The 25,056-nt window shown below is 37.9% G+C and overlaps 5 protein-coding genes and 1 long non-coding RNA gene across 19 annotated transcripts; 4 read left to right on the top strand and 2 right to left on the bottom strand.

The window, feature by feature from the left end:
• Positions 1–399: 399 nt before the first annotated feature.
• Positions 400–4,484, bottom strand: LOC107267689 (F-box-like/WD repeat-containing protein TBL1X). 6 transcript variants are annotated; one of them, XM_015739677.2, is made up of 7 exons: positions 3,815–3,952; positions 3,620–3,697; positions 3,036–3,323; positions 2,345–2,691; positions 1,919–2,263; positions 1,279–1,647; positions 488–1,195 (listed from the first exon to the last, which is right to left on the bottom strand). In XM_015739677.2, exons 2-7 carry the CDS (start codon positions 3,675–3,677, stop codon positions 1,064–1,066), a joined length of 1,539 nt encoding a protein of 512 aa, XP_015595163.1. In that variant the 5' UTR covers positions 3,678–3,697; positions 3,815–3,952; the 3' UTR covers positions 488–1,063. The 6 variants fall into 6 exon arrangements, with proteins under 6 accessions (XP_024940783.1, XP_015595163.1, XP_015595162.1 ...); XM_015739676.2 differs by having other exon boundaries at positions 3,808–3,929; XM_025085015.1 differs by lacking the exons at positions 3,620–3,697; positions 3,815–3,952 and adding an exon at positions 4,119–4,323 and having other exon boundaries at positions 400–1,195.
• LOC107267692 (methionine-R-sulfoxide reductase B1) lies at positions 3,920–8,445 on the top strand. 4 transcript variants are annotated; one of them, XM_015739682.2, is made up of 4 exons: positions 3,920–4,046; positions 4,906–5,008; positions 5,803–5,975; positions 7,340–8,445. In XM_015739682.2, exons 1-4 carry the CDS (start codon positions 3,959–3,961, stop codon positions 7,486–7,488), a joined length of 513 nt encoding a protein of 170 aa, XP_015595168.1. In that variant the 5' UTR covers positions 3,920–3,958; the 3' UTR covers positions 7,489–8,445. The 4 variants fall into 4 exon arrangements, with proteins under 4 accessions (XP_015595168.1, XP_015595167.1, XP_024940790.1 ...); XM_015739681.2 differs by having other exon boundaries at positions 7,304–8,445; XM_025085022.1 differs by having other exon boundaries at positions 6,523–7,444.
• A 1,602-nt stretch (positions 8,446–10,047) lies between these two features.
• On the bottom strand, positions 10,048–24,153 carry LOC107267688 (serine/threonine-protein kinase PAK 3). 4 transcript variants are annotated; one of them, XM_025085008.1, is made up of 11 exons: positions 24,008–24,153; positions 17,935–18,103; positions 16,642–16,837; positions 16,222–16,233; positions 15,317–15,485; positions 15,122–15,248; positions 14,917–15,031; positions 14,422–14,729; positions 13,852–14,347; positions 13,548–13,766; positions 10,048–13,452 (listed from the first exon to the last, which is right to left on the bottom strand). In XM_025085008.1, exons 2-11 carry the CDS (start codon positions 17,988–17,990, stop codon positions 13,369–13,371), a joined length of 1,782 nt encoding a protein of 593 aa, XP_024940776.1. In that variant the 5' UTR covers positions 17,991–18,103; positions 24,008–24,153; the 3' UTR covers positions 10,048–13,368. The 4 variants fall into 4 exon arrangements, with proteins under 4 accessions (XP_024940776.1, XP_015595159.1, XP_024940775.1 ...); XM_015739673.2 differs by lacking the exon at positions 24,008–24,153 and adding an exon at positions 18,183–18,950; XM_025085007.1 differs by lacking the exon at positions 24,008–24,153 and having other exon boundaries at positions 17,935–18,950.
• LOC107267695 lies at positions 15,492–16,643 on the top strand. Its single transcript, XR_001537670.2, has 3 exons — positions 15,492–16,152; positions 16,228–16,407; positions 16,520–16,643. It is a non-coding gene; the product is annotated as an uncharacterized LOC107267695 (long non-coding RNA).
• Positions 19,182–21,853, top strand: LOC107267690 (ras-related GTP-binding protein A). 2 transcript variants are annotated; one of them, XM_025085017.1, is made up of 5 exons: positions 19,182–19,315; positions 19,415–19,761; positions 19,921–20,020; positions 20,085–20,801; positions 20,872–20,963. In XM_025085017.1, the coding sequence occupies exons 2-5, from the start codon at positions 19,750–19,752 to the stop codon at positions 20,961–20,963; spliced, it is 921 nt and encodes a 306-aa protein (XP_024940785.1). In that variant the 5' UTR covers positions 19,182–19,315; positions 19,415–19,749. The 2 variants fall into 2 exon arrangements, with proteins under 2 accessions (XP_024940785.1, XP_015595164.1); XM_015739678.2 differs by lacking the exon at positions 19,182–19,315 and having other exon boundaries at positions 19,422–19,761; positions 20,872–21,853.
• LOC107267687 (beta carbonic anhydrase 1) lies at positions 21,934–23,994 on the top strand. Of its 2 annotated transcripts, XM_015739672.2 has the most exons (5): positions 21,934–22,167; positions 22,662–22,746; positions 22,926–23,113; positions 23,172–23,363; positions 23,432–23,994. In XM_015739672.2, the coding sequence occupies exons 1-5, from the start codon at positions 22,075–22,077 to the stop codon at positions 23,639–23,641; spliced, it is 768 nt and encodes a 255-aa protein (XP_015595158.1). In that variant the 5' UTR covers positions 21,934–22,074; the 3' UTR covers positions 23,642–23,994. The 2 variants fall into 2 exon arrangements, with proteins under 2 accessions (XP_015595158.1, XP_024940787.1); XM_025085019.1 differs by lacking the exon at positions 22,662–22,746 and having other exon boundaries at positions 21,934–22,183.
• Positions 24,154–25,056: the final 903 nt, after the last annotated feature.

Here is a 25,056-nt window from a genome sequence, read left to right as displayed (position 1 = left end):
TTGCTTATGCATTGCATGAGGATTCCGAGGAATTTCAAAGATGCCTCGTACACTGGAAATTCTTTGAAATCAGATTCTGAAGGATTGGAGTTCCAGGGATATGTTCGGATTTGAATCCATATTTGGATTGAGTAGGTGTATGTGTAGAGAGAAAAAGGAGAGAATGGAAAAGACAGAAACTTCTCTTAACATGAATGAATTTTCAAAGTAATTGAACGGATAGAGATCAAAATTCAGTTTGAGGGGGAAATCCCAATTCAGACAAACCACAGTTTAGGGGTCTCGTGGTTTACAAGTAGTTTTCAGAAATAGTTAATAACCACTTGCAGTTTTGGAATATGTTCTGGTATAGGGAGGAAGGCTCTGGTATAATGGACCAAGTTCATGATAGTTTCATGATATTAACATAGAATTGATTGCTTGAAAAAAAAAAAATAATCAGATGTCTAACTTAATTGTTGCAATGACACCTGCACTACTATTCGTCTAGAATCATTATTTAAAAAAGTTTATTTATCATTTAGAGTCGATATATAATAATATAATACTAATCGTTATTATTACAGTTATAATTAACATCTACGTCATTCACGCTCGCGAATGAGGATAGAACACGAGACTCTCCTTCCCAGCAATTACGTGGCGTCGCGACATATTTCGACGTGCCTTTACTTAACGTTTTTCGTCATCCGTGGCAAAATTCGTATTACGTAAAATTCACAAATGCCGCAACTCGAAATAGAAAGGGAAAATAGATAGTCATAACCAGCGAGCAGAATTCTGTAAAGTGAATTTATATATGCGTGAAAGAATTTATGTAATTGCTGTGGAAGGAAGACCACCATCTTTCATATATTTTTTTTAAGTGCTCTGATTCCTATGACACCGAGTTCCTCCACTAGTAAAATAAAGAATTGATACGGAATAAAGGAAACAAAAGAATGGACAAATGAAGAACGTCGGGAATAGGACTCAGAAATTGTGATGAATGCATGATGAAAAAAAAAAAAGAAAGAAAGAACAAAAATATAAAAACAGAGAACTTCTAGTGAGCCGTTGACGATCACAGTTTACGAAGATCCAATACGAAGACACTGCCATCTGACGCAGATGCGCCGACCTTGTCGCCACGACTGTTCCAGCAGACCTCGAAGATGCCGCCTGTTCCCTTGTAGCTATGCACCAGCTGTCCACTCTGTAAGAATAGTCAATGCAGGTTAAATTGTAATTAAAAATTGTTCAACTGCTAATGACTGGAGAAAAAATAATGTGGTCTACCTGAGTGGACCAAATGTGAACACACTTGTCGAAGCTTCCACTGGCTAGGAACTTCCCATCAGGACTAAATGCTACGCTGTAGACTGGTTCAGTGTGTTTGGTCAGTGTATGTATACAGGCTCCTCTCTCAACATCCCATAACCTAACAGTGGAGTCAAAGGAAGCACTAGCTAAAGTCAAATTCATATTAGGATTATGGGTTCCTGGTCCTGTCGGAGACCACTTAATTGTATAAATTTCCTTGCTGTGTGCCTGAAGATCGTGGACCCACGTGTCTTGTTTCATAGACCAGATTTTTAGACTCATATCGTCGGAACAGCTGGCTAATAAATTTCCCTGAGGATCCCACTTGATTGCGTTTACCTCATTCTATTAATTTTAAAAATATTCTTGTTAGTTTCTGGTTTTAAATGATTGGTTTATACAGGGTGTTCGTTATGAAATGCACTGTAGTAACATCGTTGCATTCCTTGTCAAATTCCAAAGAATATGTGTATATTTGATTATCTCGAAATTTTTATATATGAAATAAAAAATGAAAATACACGTATTCATTAGAATTTAAAAAGGAATGTAACGTGTTACTACAGTGCGGTTCATAACGAACACCCTGTATAGTAGCTATCAGTTCTTCGCGTACCGTGTGTCCCTGGAAGCTCTTTACTGGTTTATCCACGTTCAATTTACAAACATGGATACACTGATCCGTCGAACAGCTGGCAAAAGATGTGTTCGTTTGCCAATCGACGTCCAAAGCTGGAGCACAGTGGAAACTGAACTGTTGAGTACATTGTCCGCTTGCAGCATCCCAAATGATGGTAGTTTTGTCAACACCGGCGCTAAGAATATAATTTCCACGTTTATTCCACTTTAACGCAAAAATGGGTCCCTTATGCTGGCCCAAAGTCGACGCCAAACGTCCGTCAGTCGTCCAAATTCGCGCATAGCCATCGTAACTACCAGTTGCAAGTAAAGTTCCGTCACACTGTAAGGATAATAATTTTATGAGAAGATCAGTTTATCAAGTATGTACCTGGATATAATTAATATGTAATATTTTACGTACATTCCAATCCAGGGAAGTGACATCCTTGTTACTTGGTACTTCTGTACCACCTTTTTGAATACAATGACGTAGAACGAGCTGATTTGGTGCTTGGGAATTATCTGACATATCCCAAATTCGAGCTGTACTGTCACCAGAACCTGAGGCCAGTAAGTCGGTGGTTGGGTTCCAGGCACAAATGAAGACTTCAGATTCATGACCCCTCAGAACAGTAGCTTTACTTGCTGGTATCTCAACAGCACTTGCGTTGGCACCAGCTCCAGTTCCTTGTTGCTGCTCATCCACTTCCATCTCTGACCTATCTCCTCCCCTTTCATTTGCGCCCACTCCCACATTTGATGTAACGACTGTGTAAAATATAAGTTTAATAGAATAAAATGAGCTTAATGGAAAATATAAGAAAAAAAAATATTTCAATGGGATTTGTTTGCCTCTAGTTAATAAACATTCTGTCAGATAGTTTCAGAACTTTACTTCACTATAAAATAGAAAATATATTTTTTAACAAGATTAAAAAATATATTTGCTTGTATTGTATAAAGATATAGTGGAAAGTCCTGAATAACAGTATGTTCATTTACACAGGTGGTCCATTGTTCTACCTGGGTTATTGAGGAGGTTCAGAAAAATTAAATATTTTATGAACCAGGGTGTACCAGGCTATAATTAAATAAGATTATTAATTTATCACCTTCTTCTCCATTTGTATCCTGGACCTCTGTTTTCACCTGTTGTTTCTGTTGATTCTGCTGGTTCTGCCGAGATGCGACAACATCTGGCATAACTGCATCAATGAGAGACAAGGATTCCACCATTCTCTGTTCAGTGCCATCTTCACCGATAGAAATTTCTGCTTCAGTATACTGAAGACCCTTTTGAAGAATAGATAGAAGCGCAGCAGGAGGTACTAACGCGCCATTTATATTACTCTGCGATATATGTGACTCTATACCAAACGTATAGGCTGAATGTTGAAAACCTGTAAATAAATAAATATTCTAAAATTACGAAATTAATCTCAAATACAAAACGACAAATAATACCTATCAAAATGTAAATGTATACTAAAAAAATAAATGAATATGACGATACAGGTTCTACGATAAATTTAGATATAACCTCATACATATCTACTGTAACTATAAATGTTATTAAAAATCATGAATAAAATTACTACAAATATTAGGTAATTGAAGATAAATGAAAAATCAAGCGAATCAACCTATAAGGCTTAAAGAAAATTGAGAATAGGTTATAAGACGCTCTAAATTTTACCGGATTCCTGGAGATATCTGTACACCAAAAAGTTCACTTCATCGCTGGAGAAGCTCATCGTTCCTGACCTTCATGGGACTAATACGACATAACTCTTAATTGTATGATACGTATAAAATATCACATAAACTAAAGTTAGACGCCGCAACTTGCCGCGTCGAGAGGGGAGAAAAAGACAACAGACATACGATGCACCTCGTTGGTCGTAGAAGAAATAAAGTACTTCAAGGAGTACTCGAAGTTTGTAGTAGATTTTTCAGATGTACTAGTGCAAAGTTCTGAGTGTAGTTGCAACCAGCAGTCCGCATCAAGACAAAAGATCGTGATCTAATTTTCAAAATGAACGTTATCTTCAGAAATCTATCGAAATTCCAGGTAATTCGTCGTGTTGCATCAACTGGGACGCTGCGTTCCTCGATTCAAATAGGTGCGTCGTGAATGCTCTATTTCTTCATAAACCTATTTAACAATTAGAATATATAAAATAATTAGTGTATACCTAAAATCCTCTCATAATTTTCACCCTTTCAAGTACCTGGAATGAACAATTTGATAACTGGAACGAGAAAAAATTAGGCTAGAAAACTCTGTTGTACTTAACTGAGGGGCGCTTCAATCGCTTACCGATCCCAGCAAGCCTATGCCTTTGCATTGACCAATCGGAAAGCTTTTCAGACTTCCCCCTCTTTATAAAATACCCCCACTCCCGTCAACCTAACATACTTAAAAAATTCAAGCCATAGGCGCCGGCAAAGAGAATGTTAAACTTACAAGAGAGGCATCCAAATCCTCCGAAGAATTCGTGTATGGCAATTCCCGCCGATTCGCCATTTTGTACATCCCATGAATGACATGAGTGTTCCAAAATTCCGCAGAGCAGACGAAGCTCTATAAATAAATAATGAAAATAAAACGACTAACAATATCCTGCAAGTATTTTAACAGTATGATTACATAAAAATCACTCAGTATAAATTACTAATAAAGAATTTCAATTGAATCTAAGCATAAACTGGTCATGGTAGCTCGACTACCTTAAGCATAAACCAGACTTAAGACTCGAAGTATCAAAAGGACATATCGCTGGCAAGAAAATGGAACACTCTGTCTGGTAGAAGTAGAAGTCGGTTATGATAGTCCGATAGCAGCCTGTAGTTGAAGGGGAGTGACAGTAGTCTCTGCAGTTGCCTGCAAGAAATAGTGGAGGAGGATTCTTCGTGGTTATTTTTTCGCTGACACTCGCTAGGCTTACGAGTAATTTTTCTCGGTTATTGCCTCCAACGAAGACTCCTGGAGAAGAAGGATGACGAGTGAGATCGATAAGGAGGAAGTAAGGAAGAGGTTGACACCATTGCAGTGGCATGTCACACAGGAAAAGGGTACAGAAAGGTGAGAAGCAAAGAAAGAAGACAAAAATTGCATATTCATTGTCATCGTAATATCTAGAAACTTTGTATGTACGCGAACAATCAGTAATGCAATTTCGCAAACCGTCTGACCTTGTGATGATCATCCAATTCAGGAGCCCTTGAGCTATTTTCCTGTTTGCTTCATGGCTGCGGTAATCACGATACACTCAGCGCTTTTGTTACAATATAATACAGTGAAATTCCCCTTTAGGAAATACGTAAGCAATTCCGGCTGATATGGAGACTTGTGAAGCATTTCAAAAATAGCTGCTATTTCCTTCTATCGAATGAACAGATTGTTTAGAATATTATTTTAACCATTGGAATTTCTCTTCGCAATCTTCGACAGGACAGAATGAATACGCTTAGTCGGATCCTCATGTCCATTTATGTTCAGAATTTTGAATGCTGGTGCAGATACGTAGGATAAGAATGGCAGAAAACGTGAATGGAATTCCAGGATGAGTTAGCTTTGCATACTACTTATATATGTATAGTAACAATTCTACGGTATTCTTTAAATACGCGCACATTCTCTTTTGGTATGCGAGTTTCTACGAAAGGAAAGAACAAAAAAAAGATCTAACTTTAGGTGACAGTAGAACGGAAATAACTTTTTCAAGTGTATCCGTCCGCTCAACCGTGATTCATAGCCAAGTCCTTCAAAAATAAAATAGAAATATAGTGGCAAGGGCTCTTGGATGGATGTTTACTTCCTCTTGATTTTATAAGTCAGTGACTTTCTTATCTAATATTTCTCTTACTTGTTTCTAGGCCATTTACTGGATGCTACAACAAATTCTACGATAAGGGAACTTACACATGTATCGTCTGCGACCAGGAATTATTTTCATCTGATACGAAATACGACAGTGGGTGCGGTTGGCCGGCGTTCAACGAAGTTTTAGATCAAGGTCGTGTAAAGCTGACCAAAGACACCTCTAATGGTGAGCATAAAGATGGCTTGAGTTTTAATTAACGGATAATCTTCTTAATTGATTCTGTAAATCTATGTATAATATGCTCTGGTATCATACTATTTATAGACATTGGTGGTTTTAATTTTTTTAACTGTACTTTTATATCGTGGAGTAATTTTGTTAATAATGGTAAGTGGGTAAAGCTTCCTGGATAAAAGTATGCAATGTACCAAGACGTCTTTACCCGTTTGCCAGCTTATTACAATTTTTATATTTCTCTGTAATGAGAAAAAAAAAACTTTTAAACGTCCACCGGATATCCTCATCCGAAATTTCCTCTTGTGCTGCTTCTTTAGCCTTATGATAATATTTATTCTACAATTCGCGACAAGTGCGTGCAACATTTAACGGATGTCATACGCATGCATATTCGATATTCGTGTCAAAGAGAATGAAAATTTTTTTGCAGACTTATTATTTTCGCGAAGTAATCGTTATTCGAAACTTCTTGTATTTGATATACAGTCATGCGTCTACAGCAATTTTTCTTTTGTCTCGACTGGGTTGATAACAGTGATCAAGAAGCAGCAATTATTTCTATAAAAAGTCTCCCATACGTATCCAAGTAATCCTGCATGCCAACGCTTAGAGTGTGATTGTGATAGACTTACACTTGATTAGTATCAGACTAAAATTATCCGCTGTACATAATAGCGAACAATTAATGCATTTAATCCAATCGAGATGGTTCTATAAAACAGTAATAACCATTATTATAAATACTAAACGGACTACCATCTTGCAAAAAACAGTAAGCTAACAGTCTCGATCAGCTGTTGCACTGTCGTCTAAATTATTAACTTGGCGCTTGGCAAAGCAAAGTGATAGGTAACAATTAGCAATACTATAACAATCATATAAAAATATACATATATTGTTGACCTGATTAAAAGCCGAGTCGTTCTGCTTCAGTGTCTAATTTCGCTATTTTACGGTCAGATGATTTTTTCGTTTTGTAAATTTTTTACTTTGTATTTCCTGCCAGGAAAAAGATTGTATTCTGAATAGTCTAATTGGCTTCTTTGACTCTGTCTATTGTTAAAGTATCAGGAGCTTCCTCTTCATCTAGTTGAAACTCCTCTTCGAGGGGGTTGCGAAAAGTTGTAGCACTTTTCTTTTGGAGGCTCCTGTAAAATCTTCTCTCACTTCAAATTCGTAGCAAAGGTGTCGGTCTGCGTTTAATCACACTCTATTGTTCTGTCTTTCCCTTTCATCCCCTATCGCTCTCCGCTACCACTTGAACTATCACCACACCACCGAATACGAAAAACCCGCGTCGGATACTCGACGCACAGTTGGCGGCAATCTACTACTGCTGATCGCAAACCCAGATATGGTGCGGACCGAGGTGACCTGCTCCAAGTGTGGAAGCCATCTTGGCCATGTCTTCAACGACGGACCGAAGCCGACGAGGAAGCGTTTCTGCATCAACTCAGCCTCCATTAATTTCTACGCTGCTGGCGATCAGAAGAAAGGTTAACACCCTGATGAACCTCGACAAATACCAGAAGGACGTTTACATACCTACCAACTGGTCTAACTAAGAAAACTGTCAGAGTCCATTTTTGCTTCTTGTTCTTTTCCTCATCTCTCTTGGATCTTCTGAAAAAGGAATCTTTAGTAGTGGTTGTATGAGGATTTTTGAGTCGATGCAATTTTATTCGATATTGTTTCTCTGTGGCTTCTCTATTTCTATGATTTGTCCAGTTTCTGGGACTTCTTTTTTTTTTTATTTATAAGGCCGAGACACTTCTTTATATGCGTTACGTGAAGAGTTCAGGTAGATATACCTATTACTTACCTTACTGTAAGAGTCACTTTGAGTTATTCCTTTGGAAAGACGTACGTTTGTGATTTTGACAATCGAACCCATTGAGACAAGAACGTGGCCATACTTTTATGCTAATCACAGTTATTTATGTTGGGCATTTATTTGAATCCAATGTGTCTTTATAGTTTAGTCTACATCATTTTGGAATCCTCCAATCTGACTGTGAATAATGTATGAATAACTTCTGTTATGTGCGCCATCAGCTTTGAACTTTTTGCGACACTTTTAATACCGTATTTAAAAAGAGGAACTAAAGATACTTGGCACACATGCCAGAACTGCGAGGAACTTATTGATTAAGACTAAGAATTCAAAGCTCGATATTTTGAAAGCGTTTTTTACAAGAGGCGCATTGCGAATTTATAATGATAAACCACAATGAGAAAAGAAATGAAAATATTTATATAAGTAATGGAAGAGTCTTATTATTTTTTCAACTAACTTACGCCGCCATAATGTGTAAATAATTGTAACTTATTATTACATATATATATTATATATATAGAGGGACGATCAATAATTCTAGTGGTTATTATTGATCGATACCACCTGTTGCACCAAAAAAAGAAATGTTAATTAGCAATAAAGGGCGATAATGAAATTTCATCAGTGTTCGATAAGTTACTTACCCTTATAAAAGAGAATGTAAAATAACAATTCGATAGAGGCTACGAAGGAAGTTCATGGTAGTCTGGTTGGGACAAAACTGAGTTGCGTACCATTGCAGAGGATCAATGAATCACAGACACAGTTCTTTGTTATAAAATGTTTCCTTATATTATAACGTTTCAAAACAAACTGAAAGGAGTTACAATATAATATACGCGCAAAACTCTAGGCATTATCATTTACAATAATTCATCATTAATTTGTCGCTTCACACGTTTCTCTTTCTGTCTTCGCGAAATTCCCATTAGTCGCACATATCGGTGAATTATCTTGGCGTATACGTTTCCTGAGAGATCAGGTCGTTACATACTTATTCTCGTCCTGACATCGTCATCAACGAGTCACTGGTCGAGGAGGCTTTTAATTGTGCGAGAATAATTAAAGGAAAATTTACAAAGAATTCCCCGTCTCTCTGTGACAGAAATTACCAAGGAATCTTGTTTCTTGTTTTTTAAAGGCTTTCAATAGCTTTGCTTCCTCACTATAGGCCTGGCTCTTATTCTCCTTTCTTTTTCTCTCTTGCTCTCATTGCTTTCCTACCGAGACCGCATGTTTTGGTAGCATTTTCAAAAACATCAGTAAAAAAAAAAGTAAAGTGACAGCAACGAATGAAACGTGCGCAATATTTACACTCGTTGCTACAGACTGTAATAGGAACCTATTTCGCACAAAAAAAAAAAGAATATATGTGGACAATCCACATGTATTATCAATACCTCTCTTACGTATGATTACTTAAATGCACGTGAAGATGGATGAACGAAGTTTTGTCGATATAGGAAAAAGCTAATGTAGCGTTGACTCAGAAAACAAAGGAAAGAAATACATTGCAAGTCTCTTGGCTATATAGTTATATTAAGGCATGCCGCGGTACAAAAATTTCTTTGTACTTGTTCACCGCGTATAAGATTCCAGTACGTTTTCATGAAAAAAAAAAAAAAAAAAAAAAAAAAAAAAAAAAAAAAAAAAAAAAAAAAAAAAAAAAAAAAAAAAAAGAAAGAAAGAAAGAAAAGCCCAGAGTCATATAATCTCACAGTGTTATCGCATCGACGCAACTTCGCTCATTGTAATCAAAATAAAATTAACACTACAGGGATAGCCGCAGCTACTATTGGCTTTATACTTTTTTACTAATTAAAATCGCAAGACTCAAGCTGCAGTTTATCCATTATAAATAAGCCTTCTATATGAGATATTTGTGAAAATGCATTGGATCCTCATAGTAATACAGAAATACAGACGCCATATAATTGTTGGAGTTAGAATTTCATAACTTTATAATTCTTATCATAATCCCATCAATCGTTTGCTCTTCTTTGTATTCTTCGTCTCAATCGTTCCTTCACTTGCAGTAATTATATCGTTATTAATACTAAACGTGCATTATTATTTTTTCCCTATCCCAGTAAAGGGACTTGAGGCCCAATGGAGGAGTTTTTGATCAATTAAGAGAGCGTACGCCGAAGTTGATTGGAAAAAATAGTTATTGAGAACAGAGGTAAGGAATAAAGAAAAATCAATAAAGTGTAACGGCAGTAATGAAAACTTAAGAATTACAATTTCATGTAGGACACTGGTGTAACAGATATAAAAAATTATTCAAGATTTGAAATGTCTGTTACATGCATAAAGTTAATTTTTGACAGGTTAATTAATTAATGATTAAAGTACGCAGACAGATACAGTAACACGGGTTTAAAAATTTAATATAGTTTGATTTAAAGTATTGAGCGTTCGTCTCGAAATTAAACTAAAACTCAGGACCGACATGAGCCATTCCCTTGGTTCGTTCGTTCGTTAATTATAATAATTCGATATTTATCGTTAATCATATGAAACTAATCAGGCTTTGCAGATAAATTTGTTCTATAATAGAAACCGGAGAAAGTAAAATTATAATTATGAATAAATTCATTAAATACATCTTGTTATATGAATTTGTCTTTATCAAATAATATATGTGGCTGTTTCGCTTTTTTTATTCTTTCTTCTCATTCCGCCTCTCCTATTAATCTGCCAATTTTATATTTAACGCCCAAAATTATCCACCCTCGTGTCACCCCATCACGTATGCGATACAAGAAAGTATGTCGTTGACTCTTTTTCTTTGTCTTTTTTCCTGCGATAGCTGTGGTACACATCTATGTTATTATTTCTTCTCTTTCTCACTTTCTTTTCCTCTTGCAATCTTTCTTTGACGTTAAATTTACGTACGATAAAGTCCTAATGCGATAGAGTCAAAATAAAGTATGAATGACACGAATCTAAAAATCTATAATGACCCTAAGAACTAAGCGCCAAGGTTTCCCGCGTTGACGATATTTCCAAAATATATTACATTTAGAAAAAGACGCCTCACGCAGTTATAATAATATATATATATATAATTACAGGATGTACCGCAGCATTTAAATAACGTACAAGAGCTTGAATAATTCCTGAGAGAAAAGAATTGAAAAAAAAGAAGTTGCTTCAACCCTCTTCACAGGATATCCGGTAGATGCGGTACAGCCTGTACGGAGTTATCCGCATATATCGTCGAAAAAAAAACCCTAATCGTCTCCAATTTTTTTCTTTCTTATTTCTTTCCCCTTTTTTTGGAAACCTTGCGAAACTACACGATTAAATGAAACGTAAGTCTATACGTTCGCTTTCGATGGTCCTAAATTAATTGTTGAACTTATATAGTTTTCCCACGGTGGTTTTTCAAGATCATGTGAAATCTTGCGCCGACTTTACAACGTGTCTCTAGTACATGACATGACAGGCACTTTATAGTGTCACAAAATGCTTCTACGTCTGAACCTCGTCTCGTTAATAAATCTTAATCGATTACGTTCGCCTGCGTGCGAGGAGTTCGCCATTGCCAAAGGCCACGCGATGAACTTTGAACTTTGAATTTTCGATTTGGAGAGAACACAGTAAAGACCAGACTGAAAAATTGGTCCGTACAGAAAAGTTGTTCTTAACGACTAACACTTCTCCGAATCGTGAGAAATTCAAAATTCAAAACGTGTCCTGAAGTCAACCAATTCAAAATTAAAAGTAATATTCCAATTCGAATGGTCGTTTCTTTTTTTAATACATTTCTCATTCTCTCTCGTTCAATCTTCTTCTTCTTTCTTTTAAGTTATACAATAATTCGCCAATCGCAAACGTAAAGATATCTTTTTTTTTTAATTTATTTAACCCTAATTGGCCAAACGTCAAATTCATTCGATCACTCGTATCTCTCTTCACATTGTTATGTACATGCCGACGAGCAGTGTCTCAAAAATTAAGTAGCTTTTAATCTTTGTAATAAATAGAACAGGCACTCCTGCTGATAGATCATTCTAAAAAGTCAATGCAATAGAATGCCAGTCCCCCGGTTCATTATTAAAAAGAAATTACGGATCGCTAACCACCAATAATTTCCATTCTTTATCTTCGCATCTCTCACTCTGTTTACGTTCTCTATTTTTTATCATGAAAAAAAATATCCTTCGAGTCTACCAGTAATTTTCAAATGTCTCCTCTCACTGTATACATATACATTCGCAAATGTGTAACGGGAGATGCGTACTTTGATGAATCAGAAAAAAAAAGAGAAAAAGATGCTGTGCAAGAGAAACAAGAGAAGGCTGAGAGGGCGAGGAAAAACTACAAAGATGGATGAAAAAAAAAAAAGTACCAATGATAAAAGATCAAACATAGTCGCGCCCCAGCTGCACGTAATCTTGCTCGAAAAATATAAGTCAGACGCAGCAAAGACAAATTTTTTCTTCTTTTTTGTCTTTCCTTCGTTTCTCATTCCTCTACTTTTCTTCATCAAACATGATGGTAGCTATCAATAAGAATAAGTGTCCTCCTATAATGTGTATGCTGTGTATAATAATAATAACCCTCACTGCTAGCTCACGGTACAATCAACCCAGTAAGGGTATCTGCTTTAAGTGAATGTGTATCTCTTGTAATTTATTTCATGTTTTTTTTTTGTTATTGTTGCAATACAACTACCTTAGCATCCCGCCAACATCCACGTAGTCAGTGACACTCTGGGTACTTTTTTTTAAATTATTTTTTTTTCTCATACACCGCCCCCGCTCGCTGCGTTTAGAAAATAATCGACAGCCGCTCACGCACTTCCAGCTGCCCGGCGGCGTTTTAAGATTCGTGCGCAAGGACTCTTTCGTTTCTTCCTTTTCTCTTCTTCTTCGTTCTGTCCCTTATTACCACTTTTCCATCTTCTTCTTTCACTTCCGATCTTTTCTCTTTGTCTCTCGCTGTCTGACGAGGGTTCTTCAGGAATATTTTCCAGCGGTCCATACAGGCACGTATATACCGACACACAGACAACAGGCAGACTTGTCACAGACTGTCAATTGCAGACGCGCACGCATCAAGAGTCCTCGACAACAGCCAGCTCTAAAAGCGCCCCCCGGCTTCAAGAGCCTTCTCTGTGACTCCTTGGGCTCGCTAGGCGTTTTATGGATAGAACGTGTCCTTCTATTTTGGCAATCAGCATGGCGATTGTACCTGGATCGCCTGCTTGGTGCTTTTTAAAAACTTTTAATCGATTTCTCGATACCCGCCTGGCATCGGTTAAGTTCTACCTATCTATTGTCTATATATATATTTATATTATGTATATGTTATTTATTCATTAATCATTATATATTATTGAATTATTGTGCCGTTACCGTTTTGGGAGGGTGATTTCACTTTTGCTTCACTGTGTTCTCTTTTTTTCTTCTTCTTCTGGTTTTCTTTAAACCTTCTTGTGTCTGATGATAACCTCACGACGCCCGAGGCCATTGTTCTTCGTCGCCTTTTGCGATCTCGTCATTTTTCATCGAACGACCTTCGCACTCTGCGCGTTCAGTGACCCTTGGCAGCTTCCTTCGCCGCCATTATCAAGGGCGTTAACGATGCCAGTGGTTTAGATTGTTTTAGGAAGGGATGCTGTAATGATGATCGAATAGTCAGATTACATATTGATAACGAGGATAGTTTGGTTGAAAATGAATTACGAGAAATGTTTTTAAAAAATTATGAACCTTTAAGAGCTCCGAAGCCGCTGAACGCTTGTCCACTTCCACTTCCAAGCACTGATCCAGGAAGTCCTGAAATATGCCGGAAAGCTTTTCTTTTTCCTTGATTTCCGGCTTTCCATTGGTGGCGATCAGGTAGAGTGCTCTTAGGGGATTTTCATTCAAGTATGGTGGTTCACCTTCGATCATCTCAATAGCCATTATACCAAGGGACCATATATCCACCTGTGGGTGGATCAAATTTATTTTCAGTTTAAGATATTTCGTTTGCCAAAAATATTGTATGGTGAATCTTTGTATTTTTAAATACCTTAGGACCATATTGCTTCCGCGTGACGACTTCCGGTGCCATCCAATATGGCGTACCAACCATAGTCGTTCGTTTACTCTGCTCTGGTGAAATTTGAGCGCAGAAACCAAAATCCGTGAGCTTGACACCTCCGTCCAAACCCAGGAGGATGTTGTCCGACTTTATATCCCTGTGTATGACCTGGTTACAGTGTAGAAACTCAAGGGCTTGTAAAACCTCCCGACAAACCGCGGCTATTTGTCCCTCGTCCATACAAGTCTCGGTGACGACGTCCGTTAAACTGCCTCCAGGTAAGTACTCCATAACCACCCACAATTCCTCCTCCACGAGGTAGCTGTCCAGGTAGTTGACGACATTCGGATGCTTGTTCTCCCGCATTACCAAAATCTCGTTTATGATGAGCTCTTTCTTAGGCTGCTGCGAGAGATTCATCTGTTTTATCGCAACCTCCATTCCCGTAGATGTTTCTATCGCCGTGTAGACGGTTCCGGAAGCTCTGAAAAATGCAGAAACTAATGTAACAGCATTCTTTAGAATTTGTTTTAGAAAAACTCCATTAAAGATCTTTACCCTTGTCCTATCTTCTCCATTTTTGTGTACTTTCTATTCGGATCCCCAACGCTTACGATCGTTCTGAGTTTCTCCAGGATCTCATCGTCGGACATCTTCTTCTTCCTAGCCTTGTCGCTTTGAGCGGGTCTAGACTGATCCGTGGTGGTGGACGTGGGTATTGCCTGATTTTTATTCCTATCCAATTGAGATTGTTGCTGTTGCTGCTGTTGCTGCTGCTGCTGCTGTTGGGGTGTGCCATTGCGTTGAGGGGAACCCAGTGAGGTTGGCAATGGCGGTGGTGGCTCTTCTTCAATAGGCTTGGTGTACTGAACAGAACATATCCAAGGTTTACATTGCATAAATATAAAAGACCACGTATCCAAAAAAAAATAAATAAATAAAACATTGGAGCAGGCGAGTGACACAGTGCTATTATCACCCCACCATCTCAAGCACCAACTAATTAAGATTCTAATCACGCTATCCCTCCCTCCATAAAATTGACACACTCACGATGGATTTCGTGCGTTCAGGCCGTGCGGAAATAGGAGGTGGTGGTTCATCTTCTTGTTCCGAACTCGTTGCGCAAGCATCCGTCGGCGTACTACTTGGACTGCTGCTACTGACTCTGTAAAGATATAGATAAAAAATGTCCTAATCAATCTAGGCACTCTATATATCCGAATAAAAACATTTATTACAAGACAATAAATTTTACCTGCTCAATGAGTGTTGGGAATGTGAACTTCCGGACGCCTGTGACATTGCTTGTCCACGGACATTACCCATACCTATACCAACTCCAATACCCATGCTGCGAGGACTGCTAGCTCTCTCTATAGGCGCTGTAAAGATCAATTAGGTAATAATATTATACTTTATATTTACAAAGAACAAAAATTATCTCACTCACCCACTGCCCCGACCATCTTGGTCGTGGTCATGTACTTCGACCCTTTGGCCTCCTTGCTGCTACTGTCATACCAATTGAGCACATCTAGTACAGCCTGTGGATTTTTCTTCTGCTCCTGTTTGCTGATGTTGCTCGACATCAGGAGCCTTGCCCATGCTTCCGGCATACCCTGTGATTAAAAATACGTTAAAGAATCATTGAGAGCGAGGTGTCTGAATAAAGAGAAAAATTCGGGTGTGACAGGACTCAGCGATGCTGGCTAGGGCTAAGCTAAATCATCTAAATGGGTATCTCTACGATTAATCTCTACAAGGTTTATATGAAGTTTTTATTAATAAATTAATAGATACTATCAAACAGCATAATCAGGGATGACGAGGTGCTACTTTGATCTAAGAAGATGCTCTATTATTTTCTCATCCTGAGTGAATACATTAACTTCTATTATATTCAAGGAGAAGCGATCTTATTGGATTTCCAATTTATGTAAATGTCAAGTCTATCTCTTTTTACTGTATCATTCAATTAATGACTAATTGAGACACGGTATTGTTAAGTTAGGTAAGCACGGCTGGATTGGCTGTGTCTAGGACGAATTTACTGGCGCTGAAACTCTATTTGTGTTATAATAATAATCGAAGGATTATAACAATGGCAGAAACCCGATGAAGTAAGCAAACGTTGACTGAAGCTTTTATATTATAGAAAAAGTAATAACAGTGAAGTAGTCTACGTAAGCAGCTAAGGCCTTGGTGACAAATTCTAAATTCTCAACGAAAAGTTAACAACTTCGACGTCTGTCGACCGCAACAGAAACAGAATTTTAAAAACGGGATGTGGGTATAATAATAAAAGACAAAATGCAGAGACAAACTAACTCCGTGGTCACTTCTGAGTTTACTTACTTTTAGTGGCAGCTTGAAAGAAATACGTGTTCGAGTTAGTCTTTCACGTGAGAAAAATAATAGGTATAAGAAGCGTCAGACCAATTACCGAATTACAGTCCCACAATGTCCATAACGTATGTGAACAAGTGTCATTGGATTTTGATTTATTCCAACACGACACGAAGGATCCAGTCAAATCTTCATGTACGTCCTAACTATGGTATTTACATATCTATTGGGATTTTCAGTAAAAACAGATAAAAATAACGGTACTGATACACGTGCCTATCTTAACGTTTTCTATTTGATTTTCTAGTGACTTTTCATGACTATCAAAAACATTTTGGATCCTCCGTATCGCGTTGCAAGAGCAAAGCAGCAAGCGAGTGCATTTTGAACGATATTCAAAGACATCAGCAGCTCAGCTGATGGACGTACCGTGAATTCACCAGTGACAGCGTCAAAACCGACGTGCACCGTGTGCTCGAAATTCGTCGGATAGCTGATGTTAGGCTTATCCTTATTCTCCTTGACCTTCATCTTCCCCTTAAGAGTCTTCTTCTTGCGCTCATCCGAATCCGGCTCCTTTGGCAGAGGACGCATGTCCACTGGTAAGTTGGGCGCGGATTCACCTCTGTAAAATAATTAGTATTATAATATATGTCTCTTATAAGTTTATCCTTAGGATTATCTGTGTCGCTAAGCAACGCACGTGCTCGGAATTGTGATCACTAAGTCAGACCGGATACAAGGATATTTTTATTCCAGTCTATAACTCGCCAAACTACTTTTGGCATAGGTTGTTTGATGGTAGGTAGGTATTGTGGCGTTGTACGAGATTTAAGATGAAAGATTTTATCGTTATTGACGAAGAATAAGATATAATAGTTTTATTATTGAACGCTTGGCAATTTCTATCTGCGGTGTAAGCAAATATATCGGATTTCGCGTCGAGTGGAATATAATCTGATAGTGTAATATCGTGACACTGCATCAGGGCACAGGTATGCATCCTGCCTATCTATAGGTATGAAACGTTATGTGAAGTTCGTTCAATCGTATATGGATGGAGAGGCGCGTCGCGACGTTGGGTTTTGCATATACATATTTTTAAGTAGCGTCTCCTCCCTGTCCTGGAATATTATGGTGTCTGAACTGTGGGATTTTATTTTTAGCAGCCACTAAATTAGTGGCCGTTCTCTTCTATTTTTGGGAGACGTTCAGACCACTCTCTGTATATTGCAAAGAAACTAATGTGGATCCTTCCTGGTGGAGGAGATTTCTCTACCCAGGACGTCGCTTTATGAGCGTCTAATCCGATTTGCTTCTTGATAGATGAACAATTTAGCACAAAAATTTTCATGAACCAGGGATGCTGTACTGTTCGTTTTCCTTTATCCTGGACCAAAAGCGAAGGACGAAAATAGAATTATTATAGAGGAGATTTAATTTTGTCCTCTACGGTAGTTCGATGTGACGCCCGTTAAGATAGTTGTGAGACGCCGTGAAAGATAATCATGAGTTTCAGTGGGCGTGCTGTGTGGGAGTTAAAAGGATAGTTATTTTTTGCAAACAAGAAATGTTAATACATTGCAAATATATTCAAACTAATTACAATATCTTACTGTCGGCATTGAATCTGATTTATCCTTTCATGTAATAGCTTAGATATACTTTTTGAATATGGTATTGGTATTGTTTTGGAGAAAGTAATGATTTTGATATGCTGACCTGTTCGATGTAAGGCGAACTGGTGGTGCCGGTGGTTTGTCCTCTTCGTCCGACATGACTGTACTCCTTCTCCGGTCCCTTTGATACTGATCTGCCCTCCGTCGCTGCGTTATTACTGTTTTGTTTAGATGTTTTCTGCAGTATCCAAAACCAAAGCCGCTATCCTTAGCTGGTTAGAAATATTGTAGTCTTGTAGGAAGCTCGTATTCCACCCAGAGAACAAAATGCTCTGCTCTTTACACACTCACCTAATCTATCTTCACTTTATCTACCGTAAAACCATTGAACAAATATTTAGGGTACAGATTACTTTTCAAATAAATTGAGAATAGCTATCTCAAGTAGAGAAGATTCTGTAGAGCAATAAGTTCCAAAATCACTGGAACCACCCGTCTACTTCTTGTATGAGTTGTGCTTCCTCGAGCCATCCAATCTATCTGATGACGAACAATCTTGGAGTACACCGATCTCACCAGATCAGACTTTCTCGTTGCTGGACAGTCTAACAAATTCCTGTCAGTTTTTAGATTGTTGCTCCAACAAAGTAGACAGAAGACGCGACGATAACAAGAGACGCTTGACAGTAGAGAACAAAACGGAGCAGCCTGACTCGTGGGTGTCACTTAAGGATTTCAGGTCCAGGAAGCAAGCATTTAATAGAAAGGCCCTGGAAGCCAGTCCGACGAATAAAAATTCACTCAACCGAACCGTTGGGTCAACGAGTCCTGGACGCTGAAGAGCAACGCGTTAAACTGCAGAGCCGGGCGCTTCGAAAGCGTGATTCACACACGGCTAGTAGACACCCCACCGCATCCACGATACACGCACAAAAAAAACACCGTTTCCCGATGCTTGGCTCCAGCTTGATGCCGATTACCGTAACGCCCTGGAGAACGCAGTCTGCCGGAGCACCCGGTGTGTCCCTATCAGCGATACTTCATTATATTACGAGAATTCGCCAATTTCTTCACTATGATTTCGCGGCAGATAAGGGCCTGATTCACCGACCGCCGTCGCCACGGTCCTCGGGTTCTACAGCTGCGCCCTCCTCTCACTTCCTTAAGGTCGCCATGGCTGCTAGTCGTCGCTGTCACTTTTTTTCTTTATGTGCGTCGAACCGCTACTCTTTCTATGCACTTTACACCCACGTATGCTAGCATTCCTTCCTATCCTCCATAGCCGTTTCCTTTGGAAGTGCACTATGATGCGGAGAAATAATAAATTACCATATTCATACAAGAAATCAAACAGTTCTCAACAAAAGCTCGAATCAGATGTATCTTAAGTCTGATTTCCATGCAAGTTTTAAACTACTAGGGAAGCAATTAGAGCTTGTGATACTTTGCTTTAAATGAGGGGTACTAATTTCTAAATATATTTGGTAAAATTTATTGAGATTTATGGAGAGATTAGAGGGAATAGTTTAGTAGGACATATTTTTCAGTTTTCATAACGTCAAAGTACTTTGGTCCATTTTCAGTTACTTAGTGAGTTGGTTTTTGGATTGCTTGGAGGTGGCGAAGTACTTTGCACGTAGAGAGAACACGTGAAATTGCATTGAAGTTTACGTAGTGGTGGGCGATGCAGTTTTTTTCGATAATACCTTGATTAAAAAGTCTTTCGTTTGCTGTATGCAAGACCAACAAAAAATAATCCAAAGTTCATTGTATTCGTAGTACTTAAAGTACTCTCTTAGTTCGAGGTGCTATCGCTTGACGTATACCTCAAAGCTTAGCTGACTGACTAGGGTTAACTGCTGGTTGTCAATTTAAGCTTTTACTTTGGGATTTTTCTACGAGGAACAATCAATTCATCATGAAGAAGAAGGTAAGAATGGAACTAATGAGTTTTTTAGGCTTCGTGTTTTTATAGGTCGTGTTTTCTCTCTCGTCAAAGCCATTCTTTTGTGTGGCTGTCTGTTACAGTTACTCCTTCACTTTCTCCACTGTTTGTCATTTTTCATGAACCTTTTTTTTGTTTTTGCAGGTTTTGCTTATGGGAAAAAGTGGCTCAGGGAAGACGAGTATGCGTAGCATCATTTTTGCTAATTACATTGCTCGAGATACTCGTCGTTTAGGCGCTACAAGTAAGGATTTTTATTGCTGTCACAGTTAATGCTTATCACTGATGTATTTTTAATTTCACGATAGTTGACGTGGAGCATAGTCATGTCCGATTTCTGGGTAATCTGGTGCTCAACCTATGGGACTGTGGTGGACAAGAAGCTTTCATGGAAAACTATTTTGCCTCGCAGCGTGACAACATTTTTAGAAATGTTGAAGTCCTTATATATGTATTTGATGTTGAGTCAAGGGAATTAGATAAAGATATGCATTACTACCAAAGTTGCTTGGAGGCAATTTTGCAGAATAGCCGAGATGCAAAGATATTTTGTCTGATTCACAAAATGGATTTAGTACAAGAGGATCAGAGAGATTTGATATTTAGAGAACGCGAGGAGGACCTGAAGAGACTAAGTTTGCCATTAGAATGTACTTGCTTCAGGACTAGTATATGGGACGAGACATTATATAGAGCATGGTCTTCGATCGTGTATATGTTGATCCCAAATGTTAAAGAATTAGAACAAAGTTTAAATCTATTTGCCAATATCATAGACGCCGATGAGGTATTGCTCTTTGAGCGTGCAACATTCCTGGTAATAAGTCATTGTCAAAGAAGAGATCACAGAGATGTCCACCGCTTTGAAAAAGTTTCAAACATAATAAAACAATTCAAATTAAGCTGCAGTAAACTGGCAGCTCAATTTCAAAGTATGGAAGTCAGAAATACAAACTTTGCAGCTTTTATTGATATATTTACATCGAACACTTACGTGATGGTTATCATGTCTGATCCAGCTATCCGTAAGTATTCTATTCTATCAAATAAAAATTAACACATGCTGCGAGATATTTAATCAGTTTGAGATTTCAGCCTCTGCAGCAACCCTGATAAATATTCGCAATGCTAGAAAACATTTTGAAAAACTCGAACGTGCTAGTGAGAGTTCAGCATTGAGCAGATAGAAGTCGGCTCGACCCAGGCGCGTTGTCACCCGGGTCCAAACAGTAAACCACTGTTAAAAATAAGAATCCGATGTATCATAGGGTGCCAAGGATGATGCTTAAACGTGGCGCTGAATTAAACCGTGCAAGATTAAAGCATAGAATGGCAGAGACACAAAGATCATTACAGAATCTTTGTCTCTGTGCGTACGCAGCATCAATAAGTCAATGCAAGTACGTAGATGTAAAATATGAGCATCCGTGACATCAAACCTTGAAATTCCTAAGGGAACAAATCCACATATGAATTTTTCTTGTGGAAAGAAAAATATACAAAATATCCTCCCCAATCGTACAAAATGACGTGCAGTCAATCATTCAACTTGTCCCTTCGTTACGACTTTTGCACTCTTCACCTCGCACTTCTTTTTTCATGTACCAATTTAATCTATTTTATAAGAAATTGAGATAGAGTTGTATTTTCTATCAGAATTTCTAATGCCGAATATATGAATGAAATTGCCTCGACCATGAATTTATACGCGCATCTATATCTTTACATTAATTTGAGTTTCGGCCGAAGTGTACATATACTTTCCTATACATTGTCCATGTGCTTGTAATACGTAAATATTAACAATTTTTGCGAACCACCGTAAACATTATAAATAAGTCGTGTGAGTTGTGGGATCGCGTTTTCCTTTTTTTTTTCCTTTCATTTTCTGAAAACGACTAAAACGTATCGCATTGAATAACGATAACGTTTATATATGTATATAATATAATTAATCGTTAACAAATAGCGCAATAAATATTATATATATCATAGCTGATTCTATTACATGATTATTGTATATCGCCCTGCGAGATATTCTGTGGTATAACTAAATAAAATGTATTTTTTAACCATACGAATTATAAAGATACATGAAATATAATAGTTACAGATATCCAGTTATCTGTATATGTCCGTTTGTGTTTTACCGACTGAGAAATAGGTCTTTAACATTGAGTAACTCGTATATGCCACGGGTATTTCACTATCGTTTCCTGTAGACACAACACGCAGCTAGTTGATGATCTTGTCAGTGGGGCAGAATCAGTGAAAGGTCAAGTTACTGTGCTTAGAATAATGGATAGGATATTAAAGGGTGTGATGAAGTACAGAAAGTGCCATAGGGAAGGAATGGTCAAGCAGTTTCAGCAAGTTCGCGACCACCCGGAGGTAATGAAATTGGAAGGTGATCCAGAAAATGTCGAAAGTTAATGGCAATGGGTCCGTTTAGCATTTCTCCCTTTCTTATGGAAGCTGCTATGTGTTGTTGGACTAAACTGATATTAAAACATTAAAGTTAGAAAGCTGATCACCCTTAATGATGCCCCACTCAAATGGATTATTGTTTTGTCGATGGAGAATGTCCAATTGACTCCGTAGGATCAGTTTGCAAGTGATAAATAATTATTTGCAAGCAGGAGTAGGTTTCTTGGAATACTAGTTTTCCAAATGTCATGTCCTTGACCTGGTATCGATAAGAGTCTGTTTAGTTTTGAAAAAATCATTTCTTTAGGAGCAATGTGTCATTTATGTTACTTGAGTATATTCTGATTGAGGATGTGGAATGAAAAATAATAATTACATTCAAGTTTTTGGATTTTATATGTCTTTCAAATTCTTTTTTTTTATGGAATAATATAATTCTATGGTTCCTTTTATCACAGCCGAAGGCAGTGTTCTTTACCTGCATGGACTCCCGGATGATCCCAACTAGATTTACGGAAACAAACGTTGGGGACATGTTTGTGGGTATGAGAATTCACTCAGGCTCTATCACCCGCGCATTACATTCTCTCAAAAATGTTTTAACTGGATCAATTAATTTTACTGCATCATGGTTCAAACTCCTGCAGGACCCTACCATTACCAATGCCAGTTTGAATGTCATAAACCCTTTGAAAAGTATTTCCATGGTTTTATAATTTCAGTGAGGAATGCAGGAAATATTGTTCCTAATTCGCAACACTTTGTCGATGAACTCACTATGTGCGAACCAGCTGCCTTAGAACTGGGATGTGTTGTAAATGACATAAGACATATCATAGTATGTGGACACAGCGATTGCAAAGCTATGAATCTATTATATGCTCTGAGGGATGAAGAGTTTGCTTCACAGGTAAAAAGAAACGATACTCAAATATTTGTGTGGTATTAATAGACATTATAAAATTTAGGCTAACAGAAGAATATCGCCATTACGTGCATGGCTCTGTGCACATGCAAGTAGTAGTTTGGCAAAATTTCAACAATTAGAAATTACTGGATTCCACGAACCCATTCTATTTCAAGCAGAGACGCCTATGCGCAAGTTTGTCGCATACATAGATCCAGAAAATAAATTTTCCATAGAGGATAAGTTATCTCAAGTGAGTATAAACGATTAAAATCATTTAAAAGTACTCTTTATAATTTTCAAATCTTATTCCCTAATCAGATTAACACTTTGCAACAACTGCAAAATGTGGCTTCCTATGGTTTCCTAAAAAAGAGGCTGGAAAGACACGATCTGCACATTCACGCTCTCTGGTTCGATATCTACACAGGTGACATTTATTACTTTAGCCGTGCAAATAAAAGATTCGTAGAAATAAATGAACTGACGGAGACACCTCTGCTTCGTGAGATCAAAAAATATTATTCGTAATAAAAAAAAAAATATGAAGCGAGTTAAAAAAATATTCCTTATTTAAAAACAAAAATGAATCATTGTACAAAAAGCGATGAGGACCGTTGCGAGTTTCTCATTTTTTCAATTTCCACGATGTACCTGCTTCCTCAATTGCACAGAGGCAATTTATATCTAAGTATGTTCTTTTTTATCTATGTAATATAAACTATTTTTATCGACTTCCAATGCAATCAAATTGCGATCCATGCGCGAATTCCAAAATAATAAAATAATCTATCACAAAATCAAAAAGAATGCCTGCGGTATAAGATTATAATTCCGTATGTAATATTATATGTATAAATAAATTATATTTTTTATGTGGTTAATTCGTCTACATACATTCATTATCATTATCCACATCCTTGAGCTCTTCCAGCTATCACTCCACTTCACTAATTTAATAGGCAACTAAAACTCCACCAAGCGATTTTAATTATCAGTAAACATTTTCTACCGCCAATAAATGCATCGAATGTCTCAAGAGAACGAACAACAAACGAAGATTACAAATACTCAATTATTTTTCTACGCCAACTGGCATCGGTACCATAAGAAAAAAAGAAACGCCTGCCGATAGGCAAATTGAGATGCACATAATGCAAAAAGTGGAATTCCTATAGCGATTGAATAAAATGCGCCTGAGGATAGGCAACCGGAAACACATCCACAAAGTGTACGAAACAAAATCGAATGAAAGTCTCACTAAAGCCCCCGGACACCAAAAAAGCACTAACCAGTATCATTACGTAGATCGCTAAAAAGATCGACGTACTATCGATAAAATATAAAAAAAGCTTGAAAATCCAGTAGCTAAAAATTGATTAAAGATTTTACTCGTGCATAAAATGTAGGTAAATTCACAAGAAGGCTTGCTGTTGCATTGCTGCTTATTTTGCAGCAGATAAACATCTCTCTCTCTCTCTCTCTCTCTCTCTCTCTCTCTTACTCTTCTCGATAATCATTAGCCTCTCTCTCTCGCACTGGAAGCAACTATAGAAAATTGAAAATTAATAGTCCAATGGATGAACACATTGACGTTCGAGCAACTTCGTACGCGGAGCGGGTGAACTAGAGCGTGCCACTCCCGAAAGAGAAAGCAAAACAACACGAAGGCTCGCCGCTTCGACGATGTTCCGAAGCTAGGAAGCACGCGAAAATCGGTGAGCCGGTCATTTCTACGTTTCACGGTAAAAGTGAAGATGCACGCTCGGAGGAACGACGCGAGGCGTCACCATGGACGCCACCGACGCCGTTAGGATATTCCTCGAAGTGTGACGCGTGAAGGAGCCAGAAAGAGAGAAGGGGTAGGATACCTGTCACGAAGATCCTTTTCTTCCTCTTCTTCTTTTAAACCTCTTTACTTTTTCTTCGTGTCTTTTTTTCTCTCG

This window comes from Cephus cinctus, unplaced genomic scaffold, assembly GCF_000341935.2.
Source record: "Cephus cinctus unplaced genomic scaffold, Ccin1 Ccin1_scaffold0448, whole genome shotgun sequence".
Taxonomy (NCBI): domain Eukaryota; kingdom Metazoa; phylum Arthropoda; class Insecta; order Hymenoptera; family Cephidae; genus Cephus; species Cephus cinctus.
Note: the sequence above shows the minus strand (reverse complement) of the source record. Positions and strands in the feature narration are given on the sequence as shown.

Coding starts and splice junctions, on each gene's coding strand:
- LOC107267689 (XM_015739677.2), bottom strand. CDS start 3,677: ATGAGCTTCTCCAGCGATGAAGTGAACTTTTTGGTGTACAGATATCTC. Junction 2,264..2,344: donor TCACTTCCCTGGATTGGAAT/GTACGTAAAATA, acceptor TTATCCTTACAG/TGTGACGGAACTTTACTTGC. Junction 1,196..1,278: donor TTCACATTTGGTCCACTCAG/GTAGACCACATT, acceptor CTATTCTTACAG/AGTGGACAGCTGGTGCATAG.
- LOC107267692 (XM_015739681.2), top strand. CDS start 3,959: ATGAACGTTATCTTCAGAAATCTATCGAAATTCCAGGTAATTCGTCGT. Junction 4,047..4,905: donor GCGTTCCTCGATTCAAATAG/GTGCGTCGTGAA, acceptor CCTCCAACGAAG/ACTCCTGGAGAAGAAGGATG. Junction 5,976..7,303: donor GACCAAAGACACCTCTAATG/GTGAGCATAAAG, acceptor CTCGACGCACAG/TTGGCGGCAATCTACTACTG.
- LOC107267688 (XM_025085008.1), bottom strand. CDS start 17,990: ATGTCGGACGAAGAGGACAAACCACCGGCACCACCAGTTCGCCTTACA. Junction 15,249..15,316: donor CAAGATGGTCGGGGCAGTGG/GTGAGTGAGATA, acceptor TGATCTTTACAG/CGCCTATAGAGAGAGCTAGC. Junction 14,348..14,421: donor ATGGAGAAGATAGGACAAGG/GTAAAGATCTTT, acceptor TGCATTTTTCAG/AGCTTCCGGAACCGTCTACA.
- LOC107267690 (XM_015739678.2), top strand. Junction 20,021..20,084: donor TCGTCGTTTAGGCGCTACAA/GTAAGGATTTTT, acceptor ATTTCACGATAG/TTGACGTGGAGCATAGTCAT. Junction 20,802..20,871: donor CATGTCTGATCCAGCTATCC/GTAAGTATTCTA, acceptor TTGAGATTTCAG/CCTCTGCAGCAACCCTGATA.
- LOC107267687 (XM_015739672.2), top strand. CDS start 22,075: ATGGATAGGATATTAAAGGGTGTGATGAAGTACAGAAAGTGCCATAGG. Junction 23,114..23,171: donor ATGAAGAGTTTGCTTCACAG/GTAAAAAGAAAC, acceptor TATAAAATTTAG/GCTAACAGAAGAATATCGCC. Junction 23,364..23,431: donor TAGAGGATAAGTTATCTCAA/GTGAGTATAAAC, acceptor TTCCCTAATCAG/ATTAACACTTTGCAACAACT.